Here is an 18,247-nt window from a genome sequence, read left to right as displayed (position 1 = left end):
TATATATATATATATATATATATATATATATATATATATGTTTAACTTAATGGAGAAGGTTGAGGCTGTGTTATGTAAATGTGGTCGACGTTCCGCGGGTTGAAAAGAAGAGGTCATGTGACCCATCAGTACTAATTGACAGCCATTCCTTTCACTGCTGTCACTGCTCGCGCTCTGCGGCCGCGAGACTGGAAACTAACACGAACGAAAGAGAGAGAGACACCTGAGGCACTGAAGAGTCCACTTACACCAAAAACTCAAGCTCAGAAGCAGAATATCACAAGTTACCCATTAAATAAGAGAGTATAACGCTTGAAAATGATGAATCAGATCGAGCTTTCCGTTCCATATGATAATGGATATGAACCGGACGACTACATGATGCAGGAGGATGAATGGGACCGGGATTTACTACTGGATCCAGCATGGGAAAAACAGCAACGGAAGGTAAGACAAACAGTTTAGTTTACGCGTATATATTATACAAAACAAGTACCACAGGTAGGCTATATTTGAAGCGATAGTCAAAAATACACTGCATGGGTCAAAATGATCGATTTTTCTTTAATGCCAAAAATCATTAGTATTTCCTACTGTAAATATATCAAAACTTAATTTTTAATTGGTAATATGCATTGCTAAGAATTTCATTTGGACAACTTTAAAGGCAACTTTGGACAATTTTCTCAATATTTAATAATAATAATAATAATAATAATAATTATTATTATTATTATTATTATTATTGCACCTTCAAATTAATGATTTTCAAATATCTCAGCCAAATATTGTCCTGTCTTAACAAACCATACATCGATGGAAACCTTATTTATTCTGCTTTCGGATAATGCATAAATCTATTTTTTAATGACTGGGTTTGTGGTCCAGGGTTAATTATCTAAGTTAGAAATGTCATTTAAGTTCAAACGTTAACTTTAATATATTTATATGTGCATTTTCTTTGTATATTTTCTCATATTTTCTTGACGTATTTCCATCCTTTTTATTTATTTATTTATTTGTCTGTCTGTCAATAATTTAAGTTATGATTTAGCTTAGATTTAGCTATCAGTTTTTGCAAAGGAATCCCGTCCCGTTAAGGGCTCTGAGGTCTGTCAGTGTCACGGAGGGGTCTGGAGCGCGCGCTGAGGATGGATGCAGCGGGTACCGAACTAACAATAGCGCAGGGGCGCGCGGCTCTGTGTGTCTGTTTCTGATACGATTGGAATGCGGACTGTCAACAGATGCTTCCAACACTGGATGACGTCCTTGGGATTAGAATGGATGCATGGGCTAATTTTAACTCCACCGCCAAAAGGCCTTGTAGCTTAATCCGGTCTCCTTGGCGGGGAATTCTTTGTATAAACAGCACCTTTATTTATTGTGTAGTCTATTACAGTGTCTTCAGATATACACTGATTTGAAGGTCAGGCGCTTTACTGACATGTAGGCTACTATAACTGATTTTATATCAAACTCTAGATTTGGTGTACATTTTTTTTTTTTAATGGTCAGAATAAACACAAAGGGATTCCTAATGTGGGGGATTGCTTTAAGGGTCTTTAAACTGTGTCTTAAGCAGGTGATCTTAAACTCTCTTCTTTATCTGAAGAATCCACAGATCCAATCTGATTATAGACTAGATTCACATAAGTGGACTTTCTTACACTCACTTAAACTGATTCATTTATTTTCTTGCTGTAGCAAAATTACAGCACATCCTTTCTTACCAAAGTAACTTACAACATATTTATCAATAGCAATGGCTCAAATGTTAGATGCTGACTTATATTGCTTGTTGATCTACAGTATGATGTAAGGGTTATAGTTATTTTTTTTATTCCTCCAGACCATCGCCCCTCACAGGCATGTTACTGCAGACACACCCTACACTTTTACAGAATGAATGAAATTCTTTCCTGTCCGATTAGACAACACAGCAGTGCGATACACACGTTGTATTCACTGTATTCTCACTCATATCTCTCTTCTCAGTGTGAGCCTACTTCATCAGGTCTCTTATCAGAAACAGACTCTGCAGAGAGAGCTAAATTTACACTCTTACCTCGCAGGAATGCACTCTGGAGTCCACAGTAAAGCTTTCATCTGCCCAGCAATGACTGAACCTGCTTTGAGGGATTAAAAAGACGCTCCATAAAGTCTAAAAAATGGGCAAAGGGTAGCAGTGGATTTGAGAGTGCAACCTAATACTGATGTGGGCAGCAGTACAGCCATATTTTGTTCCATGAAACGGTATCCAGCATTACTGAGTCATAATGTGTCCTTTAGATAATCTTTGTCCTTTAGATTAGATATGCTTGCATTTCCAAATCCAAATGAGAAAATGTTTGTATATATATCCTATATCGCTGTTATAGTGGAATTATATACAGTAGCAGCAGCTTACATATTTTTGGAAAGCAGCACAGGTCATTCTGTAACTTGAGATTAGCAGGTCTCCATCTGCATGTCACAAATATGTGAAGACCCATATTAATATTGTTCCTCTTATGTTGTTTTGTTTTATTTTATTTGACTTATTTGATGCCTGAGTTATCTTAATTTGCAGCCCTGCGTCAAATGGTCCAGTATAGAGTTTTATTTTGCTTCTTTATCGGTGGCTCTAAACATAAAGTAGTAAAGGTCCTGAAGCTGTAACTCTATGTGCTCAATTATAATACATTATTACTTATTAATCTAATAGCATTACATTTATTAGACAAAATGGTATAAACTGGAATTTAGATACTGATGTGTGGGAAGATGTTCCTGAAATTTAAGTGCCCATATCCTTTAAAAATGGTTCTGGAGAGCAATCATAGATGATATACAGCAGCTTTGTAGCTTATTGTACATGTAGTTAAGTGCTGGTTATTTTTGGAGGATGAACTCAGTGTTCAACTCAAGTGTAGATGCTCATGTGTTCAGTACAAGTGTGTGTTGGATTTTTTTTTTTTTATAATGCCAGTGCCATTTTATTGTCTCGTTGACTGATCTGATTACACTTCGTGTTTATAGTTAAAATGTCTTTCAAAAATCATTGATTAAATAAAGTACAGGAGTTTAGACATTTGCAGAATCTCTGCTATATACAGTCATATCTTATTCCCCATGTTTTTTCATACAGTGTATGCGAACTAGTTAAAGAACTACCAACTATCTCCTCTCTTGGCGAAGGCACAAGATAAGATTCATTTTGTTGGCACAGTCTTCTGCAGTTACCCATGCAGTGAGGTTTTGACCTGAAAGTGGTATCAAAGGCTTTCATTGTATCACAACATACCAGTTAGGCCTTAAATCTGGTCTAATCCCACCCATTTGGCTTAGTATCTGTTTGTGCAAGGATTCTGCTTTGATGAATGTTGACTGTAGGATACAAATGCTATGCCAATTACTGTAGGACTGTATAAGAGGATTTGCATATTAATGTGCATGACATGTAAGACATAGACATAGAGTGTCTATGTGAGGTTGGAAAACTGAATGTTGATGTATATTGTACTTGTTCCCCAGACCTTCACGGCCTGGTGTAACTCTCACCTGAGGAAAGCTGGGACTCAGATTGAGAACATAGAGGAAGACTTCAGGAATGGCCTCAAACTAATGCTGCTGCTTGAAGTCATCTCAGGTAAATTCATTTCAAGTTCGTTTGTAAAGTGCTTTTCACAATACATATTGTTTCAAAGAAGCTTGCATGCATGTTTCAATACTGCAATCAGAAATTATTCTGTTGTAGATGAGTCAGAGATGAGTGTGTCAAAGTAAAATAATTGGTCAAGCAAACACAATGAACATGGCAATAATTGCAGCTTGTCCTCCTAATGATTACAATGTAAGGATGATATTTGACAGTTTTCTATGTTCAAAGTAAACGTGCTAAACTTCCTCAACAATAAGTAATATCAACTATATGCCAATTAAATTTTTCATTGTATTTTGGCAGGTGAGAGGTTACCCAAGCCTGACAGAGGAAAGATGCGTTTTCACAAGATAGCCAATGTCAACAAAGCCCTTGATTTCATCACCAGTAAAGGAGTGAAACTGGTCTCCATTGGCGCTGAAGGTATGCTTTATTGCACAACTCTAGTGTTACCTGGATTTCTGGGGTTTTATAAATAAATAGCCTAAATTGAATAAAGAAATAAATTAGGGGATGCAGGTAATTAATTTTGCATGTCACATAGCATATTTAAAATCTGTATGTATCCTTTATTTAAAAAAAAAAAAAGTAATTTAATTTTAACTTGCTTAGCCCTTTATTTTACTGAGCAATGATTTTCCTGTCAAATTTTTTGCAGAAATTGTGGATGGAAATGTGAAAATGACTCTTGGAATGATCTGGACCATCATCCTTCGCTTTGCCATTCAGGATATCTCTGTTGAAGGTAAAGAAAGCAAGTCCCAAACATAAAATGCCATATAAAACTATATTATTATTATTATTATTATTATTATTATTAATAGCACATTTCACAACACTTAGTAATGTGTAAATCATTTTATAGCAAATAACAACAATTAGATCAGTCATGTGTGAATTATATAATGATTCTCAAATCATCTCTCAGAGACTTCGGCTAAAGAAGGGCTTCTGCTGTGGTGTCAGAGGAAGACTGCCCCTTACAGGAATGTCAATATTCAAAACTTTCATGTCAGGTAAGGCTCTTTATTGGGTGCAAAACAATTTTTTTCAATGTTTTTTATTTTAATATGAGTAAAGAACAGATACTATGATTTTCAGTTATATAGTTTAAGTTTTTATGTTAATTCCAACATGACCCACTCTCTCTGGTGAAGCTGGAAGGATGGCTTGGCGCTGTGCGCTCTCATCCACAGGCATAGGCCTGACCTCATTGACTACGCCAAACTCAACAAGGTGTCAAGTGTGACCCCCGATTAACCTTTGATCCTCTGGGACATTTGATCTAACAGTCCTATCACAGTAGCAAAATAACATGTCTGCCACAACATCCTGATGTTCCCTTTTGTTGATATCACTGCACATATGGTGTGTGTTTACAGTATGTGTGTCTAACATCTTCATCACACTCAGCCGTTTATCACACCCTCCGGAATCTAAGGACCTTATCTAAAAACGAAAAGCTTGACTTTTAGACTGTAGTACTGTAGACCCACTTTCTACTTTTTTTTCTTTTTTGTGGCTTCAAACTGGAAGGATGGACTGGCCTTCTGTGCACTTATTCACAGACACAAACCAGAACTGACTGATTTTCATAATCTGGAGGTAGCACAAGTGTTTATGCTACTGGATGTGTTGTTTTCCATAATAAAATTAATTTAATAGATTAGGGGTGCTCAGTCCTGCTGGACATCTGTCTTCTTGCAGAGTTTAGATCTTGTACTTGGAGAAAGCTATCTTCATTTTAGTGGCAGGTTGCATCCAGTTAGATTTGATTTCTTTGGTTCCAGCTTAGAATAGGGAATCAAATGCATGAGCAGAATGAGACAATGTTTCCAGCCATGTTCCAAGTCTGTGCGAATGAGAGTTTGTGTACTATGGTTTTAATTAGTTGGCTGGATCAGACCGCTGAAGATTAAGGATTTATTTAGCTTGTCAGGGTCAGTCAGTTCAACGGTGAGTGACTAAAAGACCCCTCACACACACACACACACAGACATTCCTATCCCTTTCAGCTGTTACTGACGGCTCCAGGTGAGCTTGAATGGGATAATCCAGCATTTAGTATGGACCCCAGTGGTCCCAGTTTGGACACAAGCATCAGAAGGGTCCAGGACTCTCTGGATCCCCTGCAGCTGCTGATGTCCTGCAATACAGCTTTTTATTGACACAGAGAACAAAAGCTTGATCCCCAGACTCTGCTTACACACACAACCACAAATAAAAGCATTTATAATAACCATAAGCATGCACATTTTGGATGCAGAATGGAAGAACTGATTACTATTCTTGCTTAATGTTTTTGAAAACATTTGTGCTCAACAAGGCTGCATTTTTGGATAAAAAATACAAACAGTAATATTGTGAATATTGTTACAATTTCAAATTGAACAGTTTTCTATTTTAATATTCTTCAAAATGTAATTTATTCCTGTGACTGCAAAGCTGAATTTTCAGCATTCATTACTCCAGTCTTCAGTGTCAAGTGATCCTTCCAAAATCATTCTAATATGCTGATTTGGTGCTCAAGAAACCTTGTTGAAAACAGTTAATATTTTTGTGGAAACCTTAAATTTTTTCAGGATTCTTTGATGAATAGAAATTTCAAAAGAACAGCATTTTTTGAAATAGTCTTTTGTTTATTAAATGTTTTCTCTGTTACTTTTGATCAACACAATGCATCCTTACTTACTAAACTGAACAGTAGTGTAGGGTTTTTTTTTTTTTTTGTAATTTAAAAGGCCTTTGCATTTAAAGGGCAACCAATCTTTGTTTTGTCAGTGCTTTCTTTTTTAGATATATTTTAACTAATTTATCATTTGAAATCCTTTTTTTCTTTTTTCTTGTTTTTCTTTCAGAGCTAAACTTTTTCTCTCTCCTCTAGTGGCACCTGAATGCTGACACTCACTTTTGCATGGAAATAATTTAGATTGATATATTCTTATGCTTTATTTATTGGTGAAACAGCATGCCTTTTCTCTCCTTTTGTCTTTATGCAGGATGATCCATTGGGTAATCTGAATTTGGCATTTGACATTGCTGAAAAACATCTGGACATCCCCAAAATGCTGGATGCAGAGGGTAAACGATAAGCATAGAAAATTCCACAATACTCCATGTACCATTCCAGCTGAATACAAAGCTTTCAGCCAGTAAAACACTGAAAATATGTCTTTCACAAAAATGTTATGGTGTCAGAAAGCTTGGGACAAAGGACCTTAAGACACTATTGCCTTAAATATGGCATCTACCCTGAGAATTGTCTATATGTCACAGTTGACTGTGGCAAAGAAAAACTCCCACAAATTTATTTTGGTAGAAAACCTTGGAAGGAACCAAGTTCTACACTCAGGCTAGACCCATGTTCCTTACTATAAAGCAGCAAAAAGACAATATTGTAAAAACTAGATGCAAATTCTAAAGATTTCAAGCAACAAACTTCCTATTTTTAGCTTTATAATATCACAAAATATGGCTTTTGTTCCACAGTCCTAGTTAGCAGTGGTCTTGACATATATTTCCTGTTATTATAACACCTTTGCAAAGGCTCAGAAGATACATCTGATCCCTGAGCTCATTCTAGAAGTGTTAGAAATATAGCTATGCCTGAGTGTACAGCCCCTTCAGTCAACGTAGGCGTATCCTCATTTTCCACTTTAGCAGATGAACATGAAAACTTGTGTTTTCTTATTTCCACCTTAACTTTATGTAGTTGTCCCTTTGCTCATCTCCCATCCCTGCAGACATCCTGAACACCCCGAAGCCTGATGAGAGAGCTATTATGACTTATGTGTCCTGCTTCTACCATGCCTTTGCTGGAGCTGAACAGGTATTGAGTTTTGCATGCGCTAGATTGAGCAGATCAACTATCTTTTTATCTATCTCTACCTTCATTCTTACCGTGTTTTTCTCCCTCAGGCTGAAACTGCTGCTAACAGGATCTGTAAGGTGCTGGGAGTGAATCAGGAAAATGAGAAGTTGATGGTGGATTATGAAAGACTGGCTAGTGAGGTAAGGAGACATAAACACATTAGATACACTCTCCACACTGCACACAGATACATGTTACACATAAATATTCCATCTGTTCTCTAGCTGTTGGAGTGGATCATACGTACCATTCCCTGGCTGGAGAATCGTGTGCCGGAGAAGACTATGTTGGAGATGCAGCGGAAGCTGGAGGATTTCCGAGATTACCGCAGGATGCACAAACCTCCCAAAGTGCAGGAGAAGTGTCAGCTGGAGATCAGCTTCAACACCCTGCAGACTAAACTCCGCATCAGCAACCGACCAGCATTTATGCCATCTGAGGGCAAGATGGTTTCGGTGAGAGTTTGACCCACACATACTAGGGTTGCCGCGGTGAGCAAAATTTCCCACTGGTTAATCAACAAAAAAAATTAAAATCACTGATATTAAACACAGAACTTTTATTAACATAACGAATAAAAAATACCACCATGCATAGGCTGAAAAAACTGAAAATCGGCAAACTGTGGACCCAAAAAAATAAGAACCATAGAACAATTATTGCTTAGCCTATATTAGAACGTTTTTAAAAGGATTAAGAAAATAACATAGGCCTAAATAAATTACACAAAGTTTAAATAAGATAAAACCATATAAATAAGAGACCAATATAAAAGAAAAACTTAGCCTACATAAATGACAAGTCAGCACTCTAAAAAAAATAAAAATACTATAAATTGGCATTTATTAACAGTGCTTGCAGTCTACATGTTCTTTGCCAGGAAACCCAGCATGTTGACCATCTCTGGCTTAAGATGGGATCTTGTGGGGTGACTATGTTCCCCATCGTGCTGAACACCCTCTCGGATGCGCAGCTTGTTGCAGACATGCAAAAATACTTTTCGGCTACCTTTGCCAACAGGGGGAACCTTCTTTGGTTGTCTTTCCACCAGGCCAGAGGATCCTGCTCTGCGTGAATGGGGGACTCCTGAGCATACAGTAGGTGGCGATTTCCGTCACCACCTTTTCTGGAATAGTCAGATTTACTGTCGCAGTGCCTGCTTTTCTTTTTAATATATTTGCCAGAGTTTTTTGTTCTTTTGGGCTGCGGCTCGATGTCGGCTTCCTCCTCATTTTGTTCTCCCTCTTCTTTCACGGGGTGCATTGACTGTGCTTTCCTACCGAGGATGATTGCTTCTTCCTCTATCATCTTCTTGGTCTCTTCAACATTCGGGTCGTAGTCACCCCGGTAGCGCGGGTCCAGGAATGTTGTCTTGCGCATAAGCTGCCGGCTTGCTTCTGGCAGAGCTTTATATTTCTTGTCTAAAATAGTTATGATGCCGGCTTTCAGGTTGGCTGTCAGTTTTCCGTCCTCATCCGATGGGGCCAATGACGCAGCACAGGGAGAAGAGATGACGCGGTTATGCTGAACTGTGATGTGACTGTCTCTTGGCATGCAGCATTGTAGCTGCGTTCAGTTTTTTTAATTATAGTGTATGCTCTCTTCTGAACTAAATTATAATTATTCTTTTTAGTTAATTCAAATAAATATTTAAGAAAAAACAAATACTTTAAAAAATCAAAACGACTGTGGGGACGGTGGGAAAGTGATGTAACCTGTGTTACGGCTTAAAACCGGTAACACCGTCAACACCGTCTATTGCGGCAAGCCTAAAACATATGCACACATGACAAACCTTTACTTAGATGTTTAATTAGACGCGTAAAATTTTTTTAGGCTTTGATTAGGTTGTAATTTAAATTTTATTTTATATTTTATTTATTTATTTTTTTTTTTATTGAACATTAGTTCTTTTGAACATTTTTATTTTATTATGCAATTTATCTTATTCTCATTATTCTTATTGTTTTCATAGTTGATTTTTTTTTTGGTATGTGTTTGTCTGTGTAGGACATAGCAAGTGCATGGCAGGGGCTGGAACAGGCAGAGAAGGGCTATGAGGAATGGCTGCTGACAGAAATCAGGAGACTGGAAAGATTGGACCATCTAGCGGAGAAATTTAGACAGAAAGCTACCAACCATGAGACCTGGGCTGCAGGTGAGTCCAGAGTATGAAGTGGTGTCTGCACTTTCATAAAAATAAACTGTAAGCCACTTTGAATAAGAAAGTCCACTAAATGATGCTTAATATAGGCTTTTTCATGTGTTTTGCAATAGGTAAGGAGGAGATGCTGACCCGGAAGGACTATGAGTCAGCATCATTAATGGAGGTCCGAGCTTTGCTGAGGAAACACGAGGCATTTGAGAGTGACCTTTCTGCCCACCAGGACAGAGTCGAGCAGATTGCAGCTATTGCTCAGGAGCTCAAGTATAACCTTTTAGACTTAATGTCTTCAAAAATACTTTGTACTACCTTTTTTTGCTGATCTTCATTTCATTTAGCTGTTTGAATGTAAACTTTGGTATGTACATTACCATTCAAAACCTTGGGGTCAGTAATATACTTTTTTTTTTTATTAAGACATTTATTCAGCAAGGATGTATTAAATCGTGACAGTAAAGACTTTTAGATTATTATAAAAATGTATTGAAATAAATGTTCATCAAAGATTCATCAAAGAATTCTGAGAATTATCACAGTTTCCAAAAATATTTTAAGCAGCACAACTCTTTCAACATTGGTAATAATAAGCATATTAGAATGATGTCTAAAAAATCATGTGAGCGTGGACTGGAGTAAAGGCTGCTGAATATTCAGCAATAATATACATTACATATTAAAATATATTACAATGAAAACAGGTATTTCAAATTAATACTATTTCACAATATTTCTGTTTTTATTGTATTTTGATCAAATATATGCAGCCTTGGGGAGCGTAAGAAATATTTGAAATAATCTTATCAGCATCAAATATTTGAATGGTGGTGCCCAAGTACTTTGTCCTTGTCACTACTCTGTTATGTTCAGTTTCTCATCACCTTACAGGGTCTTGATAGCTTCATATCTCTCACACTACTTATCCATAGCTAGACATCCATATACACGCACCATGCTTACAGCATACTTTAACGGTTGAATCGCTGACTTTCTATTTTAACATTCCTTATCTCCTTGCAGCCTTGGTTAGTGTGTGTGTGTGTGTGTGTGTGTGTGTGTGTGTGTGTGTGTGTTTGTGAGTGTGCATGTATTTAGTAAGTGACTGACAGCTTCTGACTTTTCTGTTGTCTCAGTAAGTACAGGGTGATATTACTGATAATCTATGGAACATACTTATGATGATTAGCATACTAATGTTAGATTAGACACAAAAAGCAAAGGGAGGAAATGTAGGACACTGGCCCTCCAGGGCCGAGTCTGGTGACCCCTGGTCTACATAAAAAGAAAATGATACAAAAGTATAGAATATTTCGGCATTAAAAGGATAGTTCACCCAAAAAAGACAACTCTGTCATTAATTACTCACCCTCATGTCGTTCCAAACTCATAAGACCTCCGTTCACATTCAGAACACAAATTAAGATGTTTTTGATGGCATTTGAGAGCTCTCTGACCCTCCCATAGACAGCAGCTTTACGAAGCTATGAGAATACTTTTTGTGCGCAAAAAAAAAACAAAAAAAAACACTTTATTCAGCAATTTGCCTCCTCCGCGTCACCCTGGTGCCATTTTGGAGAGTATCCACTGAACGTAAACAATGTATGCTGTTCTGTGTTAGCTGTGCCAAGCGCACAAAGTATTCTCATAGCTTCGTAAAATTACGGTTGAACCTGTGATGTCACATGGACTATTTTACCGTTTCTGAGCCTTTATCATGTAAGGACACTTGCTGTCTATGGGAGGGTCAGAGAGCTCACGGGATGCATCAAAAATATCTTAATTTGTGTTCTGAAGGTGAACAGAGGTCTTACGGGTTTGGAACGACATGAGGGAGAGTAATTAATGACAGAATTTCCATTTTTGGGTGAACTAACCCTTTAATGCAAAGTTAGTGAGTACTACATCTATTAACCACTAGAGGGGGACAGACTCAATAGCAAATGCAACATTTTGGCCTAAAGTCTTTTATCTTCTGTTTTATCTTTCTAAAGTGAGCTGGACTATCATGATGTTGCATCAGTGAATCAAAGGTGTCAAAGTATTTGTGACCTCTGGGACCAACTGGGTACACTCACTCAGAAACGCAGAGAGGCTTTGGAGGTATGCTGTCTGTCTCCCAACTTGTTTTTCTAGAAAATTGTTGTTAAATCAAAGTATTAAAAGGTTTGAATTTGAAATGTTTAATTTCTGCAGAGGACAGAGAAACTTTTGGAGACGGTGGAGCAGTTGTTTCTGGAATACGCAAAGAGATCTGCTCCCTTTAATAACTGGATGGAGGGAGCCATGGAAGACTTACAGGATATGTTCATAGTGCACACCATTGAAGAGGTCCAGGTACTGTACTGTACACGACTTACAAGCTAATGTTGTTAAAAAGACTAGTATTTACACAGCTCCCAGCTGTCAAATATGTATTACTTTCTGACTTTTTCTAAGATTTTTTTTTGTTTTTGAATGAAGTCCCTTATGCTCACCAAGGATGAATTTATTGTATGTAGAAATTCAGTACAAACAGTAATATTTTATAATATTATTACAATTTAATAACTGTGTTTCCTGTTTTAATATACTTTAAAATGTATTTTATTCCTGTGATGCAAAGCTGAATTTAAGGATCCATTTCTCCAGTCTTCAGCGTCACATGATCCTTAACATTTTTGTGGAAACCAGTTTTCCAAAGAACAGCATTTATTTAAAATGGAAATATTTTGTAACAATGTAAAATGTTTTACTGCCATTTTGATTAGTTTAATACATCCTTGCTGAAGAAAAGTATGAATTTCTTCAAAAAAATATTTTGACTGACCTCAAATTTGAATTATAGTGTATATATCAAAACAAGTTATCCATTGTGTGTAGACTCTGATAGCTGCTCACGAGCAGTTTAAGGCCACACTTCCTGAGGCGGATGCAGAAAGGCAGGCGATCCTTGGCATTCAGCAGGAAGTCCTGAAGATCTTCCAGAATTATGGCATTCGTGGAGACCTCACCAACCCCTACAGCACCATAACTACAGAAGAGATTGCCATCAAGTGGGACAAGGTCAAACACACCCCTCAGACCTTGGTTCTGTTCCATTACGGCACAGAAAATATAGAAGTGTTCTTTAGTTATAACTCAAATGTATCTGTTAATATCGAATTCTAAGCCATTCTAAACAATTCCTGTGATCTTCAATACAAAATCATAAGCATGATAATGATGTGTGTTTGTGTATTCAGGTGAAGAAGCTGGTTCCGCAGCGTGACAGTTTACTGCAGGAGGAGTTAGCGCGACAGCATGCTAACAAAAGGCTCAGACGCCAATTTGCTGCCCAAGCCCACCTCATTGGACCCTGGATACAGGCCAGGATGGAGGTGAGTGGCTTCAGCCATCACCTGTGCCAATGTGATAGACCTACATAAGACATGTACTTTTATCTATCTATCTATCTATCTAGGAAATTGGTCGTTGTTCTATGGCTATGGGTGGGACTCTTGAGGATCAGATGACGCAGCTGAAGCAGTATGAGCATGTGATCGTCAGCTATAAACCCAACATTGACAGACTGGAGGGAGATCACCAACTCATCCAGGAGTCACTTATCTTTGACAACAAACATACTAACTACACTATGGAGGTGCACACACACACTTTTTTTAAGCAAGGATGGATGAAATTGATCAGAAGTGACAATAAAGACATTTTATAATGTTATAAAAGATTTTTATATAAAAAATGCTATTTAATTTATTCAAAGAATGTGATTTTTATCCACAAAAGTATTAAGAAGCTAAACTATTTTTAACACTGGTAATAAGAAATGTTTCATAAGCACCAAATCAGCATATTTGAATGATTTCTGAAGAATCATGTGAGTAATGACTGCTTAAAAATCAGCTTTGGCATCACAAGAATAAACTGCATTTGAAAATGTATTAAAATAGAAAGCATTGTAAAATACATTGTAATACTATTTCACATTGCTACTGTTTTTACTGTATTTTATCTACTGTACCTTCAAAAACATTTAAAAAATCCCCAAACTTTTTAATGGAGTGTACATTGAAATCATGATTTTACAACAGCATTTCTCTTTCCTCTGCAGCATATTCGTGTTGGCTGGGAGCTCCTTTTGACTACGATTGCTCGCACTATTAACGAAATTGAGACTCAAATTCTGACACGTGATGCAAAGGGCATCAGCCAGGAGCAGATGAATGAATTCCGATCCTCTTTCAACCATTTTGACCGGGTGCTGTACTCAGCCTTTGTGTACTCTAACTACTCGCCTGTTTCCTTGTTGAATGGATGCTATACTAATCGTCATTAAACCATACTAACTAAACTGAACCCTTTTACACTTTGACTGAGCAAAACATCTGTAAGTCTCTCTTATTTCAGCTGAGACACATTCATTTCATATTTGCACTGTGTTATGTCTTGCCTTCACTTCTTCAGAGGCATCGCAGTGCAAGAGTGGTAATTATCTTTCCATTCATTTAGTGGAACGAATTTAGCTTAATGTGAGAGATCATTTGCAGTATTTAGTATGTCTAAAATCAGATGCAATTTGTGCTAAAATCAGAGTTAAATTACACTAATTTGAATAAAATGTTGAATATAGCACTCATACTTTATTAAGAAATTTTGTGCTGTTTTATCTATTTTTATTAATCGTCTTTTACTTCATTTCTGCTCACATTCTGTGCATGTTTTTGTTTGTTGTGGGTACTTGTTGTTAGTTGGTGTGAGGGGTAAACTCAGGACTGATGAGTTTAAAGCATGCCTGATCAGTTTTGTGCATTTAGGAAGTGACAAACAGGTACTAACCAACATGACCTCTAACCTTTGACCCTAATGTGTAGTTCTAATGTATTCCCTGGGCAGCAGTATATAGTTCTAATGTACCTCTCTTGTGTTTTTTTCTGATTGTGGTTGTGTGCTGTCTCTTTGTGTGTGCTTCTGTGTTAGGTGCTGACTCTTTCCCTACTCCACATTGCTTCATTATTTCGACCATGCCTCTGCGTGACCCACACACTCTCAACCTTTGCCCTTTAACCTTTCCCATGCAGAAGAAGAATGGGGCGATGGATTCTGATGACTTTAGAGCCTGTCTGATCTCGATGGGTTATGATCTGGTAGGGCCTTAAATAGGGTTCACTGATTACAAACCAAAAAAAATCAAATAAAAATTAACCAATTTTTTTTTCTTGTTTTCCAGTATAAAATATCTGGGCAAAAAACTTTTTTATTTTTATTATAATTATGCTCAGTTAATTTTTATTTTATTCTAATTTAAAGATAACATCTTTAATGTTTATAATTAAGTTAATTCTCAAAACAAGAAACTATTTAAAATCTAAAATTCTATAATAAAATATTTTATTAAGCATAATGAATATATTTTCTTAAAACAAAAAAAAGTCTCATTATTTTATAAAAAAATTATTTATTTTATTATTTTTATTATTAATGTATGACATTTTTTAAAGATATCTAGTGACATTTTGTGAAATTTATGCTCAATACAAGAAACAACTACTTAAAATAAAATAAATAAAAAAACTTAATGGGATAGTTCACAAAAATGTGAATTTTTTGTTTTTATGTTTTTACCCAGGGGGTTTTAGATGTGTGTGTGTTTTTTTTTTTTGTGTAGAACAAAAAAAGATTTTTTTTTGCTAAAAGTTGCAGTCTATCAGTGGATGGGAATCACGGCTAAAACATACAATAAAACAAAAAAAACAAAACATACACAAACAAAACCAAATTGAACCCTGCGGCTCGTGACAGGACTTTAATATGTAAAGACACAAAATGATTGGTCTGTGTAAGAAATTGAACAGTATTTATATTGTTTTTTAAAGACACAAAATGATTGGTCTGTGTTTGGAATTGTACTGTGTTTATATTGTTTTGTTCGTTGTAATGTGTGGGCGGTCATGTGCGTGTAAGGCGTCGTCTTCTTCCTCTTGCTTTATGGCAGATCGCAGACTTATAAGTGCATTACTGCCACCTATCTCTCAAATGGACCATTGACACTCTATCTACAATCTCAATTAGGAGTGTCAGTGGTCCATTTGAGAGATAGGTGGCGGTAATGCACTCATAAATCTGAGATTTACCATAAAGCAAGAAGAAGAAGACGCCTCACGCACCTGGCCACCTGCTGCTGAGAACACGCTCAGGAGGACGCACTCAGGATAGTTCTTACAGTTCAGACATTGCGTGAATCAGAAGTAAAAAACATTAAAAATATAGTTTTGTGTCTTTATATATCAATATATCATCACGAGCCGCAGGGTTTAATTTGGTTTTGTATGTGTATGCTTTTTTTATTGCATGATTTAGCTGTGAATCCCATCCACTGATAGACTGCATCGGTTTGCGCTGAAAATCTTGGTTTGTGTCCTACTGAAGAAACAAAGTCACCTACATCTTGGATGCCCTGGGGGTAAGCAGATAAACATCAAATTTTTATTTTTGAGTCAACTATCCCTTTAATTCTAATTATATAATGTTAAAATAAAATAATATATAATACATAAAATTATATCACATATAAAATATTATGTTAAAATATTAAGTACAGTGGATTTTTTATTTTATTAAAACATCTCTCATTTTATAATTTTTTTGTTTGGCAAATACATTTATTAAGTTTTACGAAATTTTTTTTTTTCATGTAAAAATTAAGATTATATGCATAAATGATGCATAAATAGACTATTTAATATATTTATATATTTATATTTATGTTAAATATGTTAAATGTTGTGTGTGTGTGTTACATTTAATTGCTATAAATATATGTATGTGTGTGTTTTTTCAGGGTGAGGTGGAGTTTGCCCGGATCATGATGCTGGTTGATCCAAACACTTCAGGCATTGTGTCATTCCAGTCTTTCATTGACTTCATGACAAGAGAGACAGCGGACACAGACACAGCTGAACAGGTGGTCGCTTCCTTCAGGATCCTTGCTGCAGACAAGGTGTGTGTGTGTGTGTTGTTTAACTTTATCGATTTTCTTCAGAAAAGTTTTGCTTGAAAAGTTATTTCCATATTTCTTATCTGTTGTTTATTGTGTCTTCTGCAGCCATATATTTTGGCAGATGAGTTGAGGCGAGAGCTTCCTCCAGACCAGGCAGAGTACTGCATCAGCAGGATGCCCCCATACACCGGCCCTGGGGCCCTGCCTGGAGCCCTGGACTACACTGCCTTCTCCACTGCCCTCTACGGAGAGAGTGACCTTTAACTCTCTCAACTGCTCTGACCTTTTTCAATCCCATCACACTTGTTAACCAAGTAAATTATTTATCCATCTGCCGCAAGAAATGAAAGCATGGCAAATAAACAAAATGAGCACAACTTCAGTTTTTTAGTCTCAGTTGATGTATGTTCCTAGATGATTGATATGAAATGTTTAAGTCAGTACACATGCAATGCAGTCTGGAAATGACTCTAACAGTCCAAAGTGGTTGTGAATTTTAAATTCACTTTCTCATGAATTGTTGAATCCATGGCATGGGAAACTATTTTACTGTCTTTCATGTAGGCTATGTATAACAGAGAACATTTACAGTACAAAGGCTTTGTCACTTGAATTACAGCAAAATCAGTAGTTAAGTTACACTAAATTCAGAATTCAGTACTGTTAAGTACATTTGAGGTTTTTTGCATTTTACTCTTTTTCAAATCACACTTTCCAGAATGAAATCTATTTTGTGTGGTAGTGTTAAACCCACCGTGTTTAAGATTTTGCACATTTGAATTATCTCCAAATGAGAAAGATTCACCTTCCCTCTGGTACTATAGTGTCCCTGGTTAAAAAAGCAACAAGAAAAGTAGCTCAACTCAATTCTCCACAACATAATCACCTAAAAACCTAACAGTGCCTAATTTCATATATAGCAACAGTTTGTGACTTTGTCATTCTCACTAGTGAGTCAGATAACTGGCTGATTTGGTTGTATATGACATTTTGAATATTGTGAATGCTTGAACATTTTCTTAAGTTTGGTGATTACATGAAGTATCAATCTATGTACTACTACAGGGCTTGTCAAATAAAGAAAGCAAAAAACAGAAATTATTATGATAAAGTACTAAATTTATAGTTGTGGGTAAAAGTATGTGAACACTTTGGAACGACAGAGAAACACACCTTGCTTAACACACTATTGTCTGTAATAAACACAGCATACAAACCATTCACAGTGAAGAGTGAAAAAGTATGTGAATCCCAGAATATCAATCCACCTTTCATGAATACAGCAAATTTCCCTCTAAAAAGTCACACTTGTTCAATGTACAATGACAGTGCATTTGATTGATTTTTGGTCCATTTGTTAACCTATTAAATTAGTTTTAACATGGAAAAAAAGTGATTTGTGAATGCTGTTGAATTCTATATGCAAGAAAGCTAAATGTGTGTTTTACAGTGACATAAATGAAATAAACCGTATGAAAAAGTCAAGTCTCTGCTTTTTATTTAATGTTTTATTGAAGTGTAATTAACATACTATAGGCATACTATATATAAATATGTATTTATGTATGCATAATAGAGTATTTTATATAATATAGCATGTTT

General features: G+C 36.3%; 1 protein-coding gene across 2 annotated transcripts; it reads left to right on the top strand.

Annotated features, from left to right (window-relative positions):
• The first annotated feature begins 149 nt into the window (after positions 1–149).
• Positions 150–18,125, top strand: actn2b (actinin, alpha 2b). Of its 2 annotated transcripts, XM_042742080.1 has the most exons (21): positions 150–447; positions 3,514–3,628; positions 3,944–4,063; positions 4,299–4,385; positions 4,569–4,656; positions 4,798–4,876; positions 6,640–6,721; positions 7,384–7,469; positions 7,559–7,651; positions 7,736–7,966; positions 9,522–9,669; positions 9,789–9,939; positions 11,664–11,772; positions 11,866–12,006; positions 12,532–12,714; positions 12,894–13,028; positions 13,112–13,291; positions 13,760–13,906; positions 14,727–14,792; positions 16,487–16,645; positions 16,751–18,125. In XM_042742080.1, exons 1-21 carry the CDS (start codon positions 319–321, stop codon positions 16,907–16,909), a joined length of 2,688 nt encoding a protein of 895 aa, XP_042598014.1. In that variant the 5' UTR covers positions 150–318; the 3' UTR covers positions 16,910–18,125. The 2 variants fall into 2 exon arrangements, with proteins under 2 accessions (XP_042598014.1, XP_042598016.1); XM_042742082.1 differs by lacking the exons at positions 150–447; positions 3,514–3,628; positions 3,944–4,063; positions 4,299–4,385; positions 4,798–4,876.
• Positions 18,126–18,247: the final 122 nt, after the last annotated feature.

Source organism: Cyprinus carpio, chromosome B17 (assembly GCF_018340385.1).
Source record: "Cyprinus carpio isolate SPL01 chromosome B17, ASM1834038v1, whole genome shotgun sequence".
Taxonomy (NCBI): Eukaryota; Metazoa; Chordata; class Actinopteri; order Cypriniformes; family Cyprinidae; genus Cyprinus; species Cyprinus carpio.
Note: the sequence above shows the minus strand (reverse complement) of the source record. Positions and strands in the feature narration are given on the sequence as shown.